At 54.7% G+C, this 7,748-nt stretch overlaps 1 protein-coding gene and 1 long non-coding RNA gene across 3 annotated transcripts; one reads left to right on the forward strand and one right to left on the reverse strand.

Annotated features, from left to right (window-relative positions):
- Positions 1–9: 9 nt before the first annotated feature.
- On the reverse strand, positions 10–1,789 carry LOC147647576 (uncharacterized). Its single transcript, XR_015281498.1, has 2 exons — positions 1,631–1,789; positions 10–321 (listed from the first exon to the last, which is right to left on the reverse strand). It is a non-coding gene; the product is annotated as an uncharacterized LOC147647576 (long non-coding RNA).
- Positions 1,790–1,867: 78 nt separating this feature from the next.
- LOC111943506 (uncharacterized) lies at positions 1,868–7,504 on the forward strand. Of its 2 annotated transcripts, none has more exons than XM_086871665.1 (10): positions 1,868–2,135; positions 2,492–2,563; positions 2,942–3,013; positions 3,217–3,288; positions 3,379–3,480; positions 3,934–4,041; positions 4,994–5,092; positions 5,537–5,644; positions 6,266–6,440; positions 6,969–7,504. In XM_086871665.1, the coding sequence occupies exons 1-10, from the start codon at positions 2,039–2,041 to the stop codon at positions 7,210–7,212; spliced, it is 1,149 nt and encodes a 382-aa protein (XP_086727791.1). In that variant the 5' UTR covers positions 1,868–2,038; the 3' UTR covers positions 7,213–7,504. The 2 variants fall into 2 exon arrangements, with proteins under 2 accessions (XP_086727791.1, XP_086727792.1); XM_086871666.1 differs by having other exon boundaries at positions 7,028–7,504.
- The last annotated feature ends 244 nt before the right edge of the window (positions 7,505–7,748 follow it).

Raw genomic sequence — 7,748 nt, forward strand, 5'->3', positions numbered from 1 at the left:
ATTTAGGTGTTTTTGTTTCCTGAGCGATTATTTTGGCAACCTGTTGTTCACTTCTTAGTTAATGTTCAATATATAAACAATTTTGACTCTGCTTTTATAGGAATAAAAATAGATCAGGAAGCTGCATTTTTAATTTTGTTGATATTCTCTCTCCTAACTCCCAGTTTTTACTGTGATAATCTTTGAAACATCCCTGAGGACAGGCAGAGTTATTTGGGTTGGCTTAACCTGGGAAATGGATTATTATATTTGGTGCTCTAAACCTGCATTGCTTCCAGCTTCACAGCCACCGTCCTGATTTGTTGCTCGCTTCATGGATGCCTGTGTGAATTAAAACAATGTTTGTGAGGCAGATGAAGAGCTCAGACTTCAGGGATTCAAATTCCTGGGAGGAAGAGGAGGAAGAAAGGATAAAATCCTGTTTCAAATGTTATTTTTTCATTTCTAGTATGCATGGTAGGCTACACCTGTCTTCATATGTCACTGAATTAGAGAAAAAATCTCGCCAGGGAAAATTATGCAACACTTTGTCTCAGAATCCATCAGCCTTAATTATAGTGAGAGGTAGGTGTTAATTAAAATTAGATTAGAGCAAATCAACGTTGTGTGAATGGCAAGAAGAACTTGCTTGTCAACAGATGAATATGTCCCACTGAAGAATGAACAAAATCTGCCTTTACTTGGAAGAAAGTAGAGATGGAGCAATGCAGTATTTGGGTTTTATCCAGAGATAAATGGGGCAAGAAGCTGTAGCAACTCACCTGTTTTACTGAATACAAGTACTGATACAGCCAATGCTGCACCCACATTGAAGGGATCTTCAGGACATTCCTTTATTTCTTAACAAGGAATGGGCAGCAAAATCCTGGCATTTATCTGAACTGGAAGCAATGTTCCTCTCCTGTTTCTCCTTGAGCACACTGTTCTTGCAGACTTCACTGTGCAGCCCATCAATCCTCTCTTGGCCAACAGCTAAATGGCACAACTACCAAAACACAGGTGCCGGCATCATCACCCCAGCATTATTCCAGCACTGCTCTGCTGGTGCACAGGAGTACAGAATGGCTTGGTTTGGAGGTGACAACTAAAGGCCATCTAGTCCAGTGCCCTGCAGTGAGCAGGGACACCTTTAGGTCAGGAGTTTGAATGTCAGCAGGGATGGATGCCCACCTCTCTGGGCAACCTGTGCCAGGGTTTCAAAACCCACAGTGTGAAAAATGTCTTTCTTCTGTCTAGTCAGAATCTACCATCTTTTAGATTGAAAGCATTCCCCCTCAGTCTTGTCACAACAGGCCCTACTAAAAATTCTGTCCCATCTTTTTTACAAGCCCCTTTAAAGTACTGAAAGGGAGCAATCAGGTCTCCATGGAGCCTTCTCTCTTCCAGGCTGAACACCCCCAGCTATCCCAGCCTGTCTCCAAAGCAGAGGGGCTCCAGCCCTCAGAGCATTCTGTCCCTCCTCTGGACCAGCTCCAACAGGACCATGTCCTTCCTGTGTTGGGCACCCAGAGGTGGATGCAGTACTCCAGGTGGGCTCGCAGCAGAGCAGAGGGGTGGTGGAATCACCTCCTTCAAGCTGCTGGGCAGCCTCCTTAGGAGGCACATGGCTGGCTCATGTCCAGCCTCTCACCTTACAGCAGCCACAAGTCCTTCTCAGCAGGGCTGCTCTCCATCCCTTCATCCCCCAGCCTGTGAGATCAGCTGGGCTGGGACCCTGTCATAGCCCTTGGACAGAGCTGCTGGGCAGGAGGAGCTCCCTACTGAAGGAGGCAGATCCCACTCCCCACACAATTCCACCCTGGCCATGAGGTCACAGCAGTCTCTGGGGTGACAGCAGGCTGAGGTGACAGCAGGCTCTGAGGTCACAGAGGTCCCAGAGCCCCGTGGTTGCACAGCACCACAAGGACCGAGCAGTCAGTCCTTGACCACGACTGTTGTGGCAGCAGCGGCGGCGGCAGCAGCGGTGCTGACATTGTGACAGCGGTGTCAGGACAGTGGTGGCAGCAAGAGCTGCAGGACTGGCAGTGGGCAAGGCACCATGGCCTTTGCTCTGCGCCTCTTCCTCCTGCTCCTCCTGGCAGTGGCCCTGCCTGACAGGGCTGCCCAGGCTGCTCCGTGGCGAGCACAGGGAGCAGGTGAGCCCACGGCCTGGCTTCCCTTTCCTGGGACAGCACTTCCTTCTCCCTGGGAAGCATTGGCGATGGTTTTCCCCAGGGCTTGAGGGTGGGTTTCCTCTGTGGGAGGGACAGAGTCCCCAGAGCCCCTGGGCTGGTCCTGCTACCCCACCAGGGATTTTGCACAGGGCCTGTAAAGAGGGTGGAGAGTGACCAGAGCCAGCCTAGAGCTCCCCAGGCCCCTCTGCAGCTTTGGCCATGTCCATTGACATCTGGCTCCCATGGTCTTACCTGACCCCCTTGCAGTGCCCAGTTCCCTAAGGCAGAAGGGGATCCCAGCACACCATGGAATGGTTCTGATCTGTGCTCCCTTCTAGACTGGGATCGTGACATGGAGCATCTGAAAGCCCTAGGACATGACGGTTTGAGACCCATGGAGAATGCTGGAGGCAAGTTCTCAATGTCCCTTTCCGCACACAATAATCAGTGTCGAAGTGGCAAGAACTTACGTGCCACTTCACTTAAGAGTCTGAAGGTTGATGGATTCTGGAAACTTCGCTCTGCTCCCTTCTGGAGCCCTGAGTGATCCCACAGCATTGCTGTCAGTGGGAGGAATGAGTATTTAGCTGTCAATCTCTTCCCATGTGCAATGCCAGTGTCTCCTTCCGTGTGCTCTGTGCAGCCACAGAGAAGAGCAGAGAGGGAAGGGGCCGGGCCCAGGGCTGTGCCCCAGGGCTGTGCCTTGTGTGGCTCCTTTGCCAGCCCCAGGGAGCCTGAGGATCTCCTACAGAGCCACGGGAACTCTTCTGTCCTGCCTTTCTTTGCAGCCAAGCCTCTTGGTGAAGGTGATCTGGCTTCTCAACCCACATCCAGGACTGAGGCTCTGGGAGATGGTGAGGGTAGGTCAAGGCCTTTCCCCCTGGGAGAGCTGCCAGCTCAGAGCCCAAAGCTCAGCCAGGGCAGCATCGCTGCAGGTGCCAGGACAGAGCTGTGCACGTGTGTTACCCTCGCCCTGCGTGATCCCCTCACCGCTCCTGCAGCTCAGTGCTGCCTGTGCAGATCAGCAGACATGACTGAAGCTTCTGTGGCTGTTGAGTTACAGGTGTGTCTGCAGGGAGGACTTTCCAGGCTCCTGGGCTGGATGCTGCACGCAAGCCCAGCTCCCGTTGCAGGGGTGAGTATTGTGTCCTTGCTGATCCCACAAGCTGAACCCTGATTTTGTAGGATCCATTCCTGGGACATGGATATATATTTTTTTAATTAGGTCCTCCAAGAGGAAAGAACAAAGCTGCAGGACACTGGAAACCCCATGAGCCATCCAATACCATGCAGCAAATGCTGAAGGAAATGCTGCAGGGAGGACAAGGTGGGTCCATGTCCCTCAGCCTCCTCCTGACACTCAGCAGCCGAGGGCTTTCTCTGCACATCTGGACACGCCGTGCCCGGCACAGCAGGAAGCAGATCGATGGCAGCCTTGCTGCCCCACTGCTGCTTTCATGGCCTGCAGGGCTGTTTCCCAGCCTGGCCTGGCTGCAGCTTCTCCCCAGCCTCTGCAGGAAGGCATTTGGCATCAGCTGACAGGGAGCCCAAACTGCAGCATGGGCCATGCACACCCTGAGATCCCCTGCAATTTCCTGGTCTTGGGCTAGATCAGGTGTAGGGACTGTTTGGAGGAGGGAGGGCTCTGGCTAATCCCATAAGTTTATATGATTTCCTAATCCTTATCTTTGACCTCGACTAGTACCGCATCATGATGACACCACTTCCCTGAAAGGGGAATGGTTCCATCCAATCCAGTTATCACTTTTCCTTTCTCCAGAGATGAACCCAAAGGCTGTGCTGAAGGTGCCATTTCCCGGAGGAAGCAGTGGCTCATGGGCAGCCTCTGCTGCAGGAAGGGAGGCCATGCCAGGCACAGCCCCAGGAGGTAATTGCTGTGCCCCTGGGCCTGAGCCCTGCTGAGGCTTGAGCTGTAAATATCTGCTGCTTGGCAGTGCCTGCCTTTCAGGGATTTTGCACAGAGCATGGAAAAGGTGTTGAGAGTGTCCAGGGCCAGCCCAGAACTGCCCAGGTCCCTCTGCAGCTTTGGCCATGTCCATTGACATGTGGCTCCCATGGCCTTCCCCGACCCCCTTGCAGTGCCCAGTTCCCTAAGGCAGAAGGGGATCCCAGCTCAACATGGAATGGTTCTGATCTGTGCTCCCTTCTAGATTGGGATGGTGACATGGAGCATCTGAAAGCCCTGGCACATAATGGTTTGAGACCCATGGAGAATGCTGGAGGCAAGTTCTCTATGTCCATTTCTGCACAGAATTATCAGTGTGAGTGTGGCAAGAGCTCACTCTCATGCCATTTCCCTTAAGAATCTGAAGGTTGATGGATTCTGGAAACCTTGCCCCACTCCCTTCTGGAGCCCTGAGTGATCCCACAGCATTGCTGTCAGTGGGAGGAAGGAGCATTTAGCTGTCAATCTCCTCCTATGTGCAATGCCAGTGTCACCTTCCATGTGCTCTGTGCAGCCACAGAGAAGATCAGAGAGGAAGGGGCTGGGCCCAGGGCTGTGCCCCGGGGCTGTGCCGTGTGTGGCTCCTTTGCCAGCCCCAGGGAGCCTGAGCTGCTCCCATTGCTGCTGCCAAGCCCTGGCCCTGCCTGGGGTGCAGTTCAGAGCTGCTGGCAGCTCCAGGGAGTCCTTTCTCCCCTGACTGCCATGCAAGGGGCTCCTTCCATCCCACTGTGGGCCCACTGCAGGCACCTTGTCCCCCTGCTCCTGCTCCTGAGTGGAAGGCAGAGAGGAGGGAGTGCCTTGGAGGGCACCAGTCACCCAGGTGCACTCACTGCCACTCTGGACTGAAGGAGAAATGGAACTACTTTCCATTAAGGTCCTCCAAGATGGAAGAACAAAGAGATAGAAGACAAGAAATCCCTGGAGGCATCCCAACTTCTGGACAGGATGCTGAGTGATCTGGAGAGACGCCGTGGTGGGTTCATGTCCCTCAGCCTCCTCCTGACACTCAGCAGCCAGGGGCAAATCTGGACACGCTGTGCCTGGCACAGCAGGAAGGGATCCATGGCAGCCTTGCTGCCCTGCTGCTGCTTTCATGGCCTGCAGGGCTGTTTCCCAGCCTGGCCTGGCTGCAGCTTCTCCCCAGCCTCTGCAGGAAGGCATTTGGCATCAGCTGACAGGGAGCCCAAACTGCAGCATGGGCCATGCACACCCTGAGATCCCCTGCAATTTCCTGGTCTTGGGCTAGATCAGGTGTAGGGACTGTTTGGAGGAGGGAGGGCCCTGGCCCAGCCCAAATAACCTGGATATTTTCCTGACCTTTATCCATGACTTTAACAAGAATTGCCTCCTGAAGATACCACCTCCCCTAATGGTGAGCAGTTCTATCTTATCCAGCTGTCCTTTTTCCTTTCTCAAGTGCTGGAGCAGATGTTTGTGCAGATGATGGCATATGCTAGAGGAAGGAATGGCCCTGTGCGAGCTCCTGTTGCAGGAAAGGAGGAGATGCCAGGCCCAGGCACAGGAGGTAATTGCTGTGCTGGGCTCTCCCTCGGCAGGGCTGTGTGCCAGCAGCTCTTCCCTCAGGGCCTGCATGGCCTGGCAGCAGCCAAAGCTGGAGGTGCCGCGGCTTCCAGGCCTCTGGAGCTCATTCCCAGCCCCTGGGAATCAGGACTTGTGCACCAACATCTCTCCCCCAGCAGCTGCTCCTGGAGCTGGCCCTAAGCATCCAGAGGCCCAAGACACAGGAGCAGCCCCGAGTGGGAGCCCTGCCGTGAGCCCAGGGCCACAGCCAGCCCTGGCTCCCAACTGGGCAGGGGATGCACTGGCCCCTTACAGGGCCTGGCTCTGTCCCCTTGGGCTGGGGGAGCTGTCACAGAGCAGGGAGGGTCAGGGGTGGCAGTGGCTGCTCAGGGATGGGTTTGGCCCATGTCCCTGGAAGGGGCCACTGCCCAAGCAGCTGTGCTGTCCCGGGCTCTGCTCTCGGCCTTCTGGGCTTTGTTGGGTGGCACAGCCTGTGCCAAGGGGTGGCAAGGTGCCTGCAGGCCCCAGCTCTGGGGGAAACAGAGAATGTCCTGGCTGTATCCACCGTGCTGCCAGCTCAGCAATGGAGCACAGCACAGGCTCATGCTGCCCATTGCTCCCACAGATGCACTTGGCAAGTCCAGTATAAATGCTGAGAATCCACCGAGCACCCCAAGAGTGTTCTGCCCGCAGGATGTGCGCAAGTCCTGCATGATAGGCACAGCAGTGACACTGTTCACAGTGCCACTTTCCATGGTCCTGTGCTATGTTGGATTCCGGTGGTGGAAGAACAAGAAACGGTAAGTTGTTGTTCATCTCCACCCTCCAGCTTCTTGAAAGGCTGCTCATAGTCAGGAAACATTCCCAGTGAGGCTGCTGTGCACTTGTGGGTAATCAGTGGTTGCCCAAATAACTCTGCTGAGAGTTCTGCTGCTGCCCAGGCCTTTCATTGGCCTCTTAATTGCTGGGCCTTGTCCTGGGGAGCCCGCTGGGGCTGCAGCCAGTGCTGGCTCCCACTGAGGCTGCCTGGCCAAGAGCAGCCCCAGGAGCAGCGGGCAGAGGCAAAGCAAGGTGGGCAGGAGAAAGAGCGGGGACGAGATTGCCCTTGAAAGGCAGAGGTGCTCTGGGGCCCGCTCCTGGCCAGGGACCCTGCCCAGAGCCATCCCCTGCTTGCTTGGGGCCTTGAGGGGCAGCTGTCCAGCTGGGCCAAGCTGTGCCAGCAGCTCCAGCCGTGCTGGGGAGCCTTGGCCGCTCTGGGCCCTGCTGTACAGGAGGGTCCCTGAGTGCCCATGGCAGCTGGGGGCCTCAGCCACCTCCTCTCTCCACAGTCACCCTGCTGCAGCTCCAGCATACCAGCCAAGAAGGTGTGACTCTCCCTTGCCCCCAGGGAGCCCAGAGACTGCCTCGTTCGACAGCTCTCAGATGTGGCCTCAGAAGCAGGAGTCGACCTGGAAAGCAGAGCACCAGCACTCCGTGCCTCCCCCACGGCCCCCCAGCCCGGCTGTGATGAGGAAGCCCCCTGAGATCCCCTCACCTCCTCCCCTCCCGAGCCAGCCACCCTGGTCCAGCTAGGACTGAAAGTGGAACGGCCATGACAGGGCTTGGGCCACCAGCAGCTTGGGGCATCTGCTCTTGGCTTCAAATAACACATTACCTGTGGGTAACAGCCAGAGGCACTTGTCCTACTCTTCTACCTTCAACGGGAAGGGCTGAAGATTCTTCCCATGCCCTGCCTTATCCCTTTTGATTTTCATACAGCTGGGTGCTGGCTGAACCTTTTCAAAGAACATTATTTACACTTCATATTTTAACCCACCTATCAAGGAAAAAAAAAAATAAAAGTTTTTTTTCAGTTTAGACTTCAGTTTTATTGTGGTTGGGCCACTCAAATTTTGAACAATTAATTTTCCATGGTGCCTCTTCCCTTTTCCTTTCTATCTACAAAAAGTTCATCTGGACATGAAAATCAACAGAATTACTGAGATTCACCTCAAAGCCCAGATGAGAATCTCACACAAAATATTCTCCCTGTATACTGCACAACAAGAAATATTCAGAGGAAAATACCGTGTCAACTGAGGCTCCTGGAACTCCCAGAATCCTGAGCC

Source organism: Cyanistes caeruleus, chromosome 36 (genome assembly GCF_971803275.1).
Source record: "Cyanistes caeruleus chromosome 36, bCyaCae1.hap1.1, whole genome shotgun sequence".
Classification (NCBI taxonomy): Eukaryota; Metazoa; Chordata; class Aves; order Passeriformes; family Paridae; genus Cyanistes; species Cyanistes caeruleus.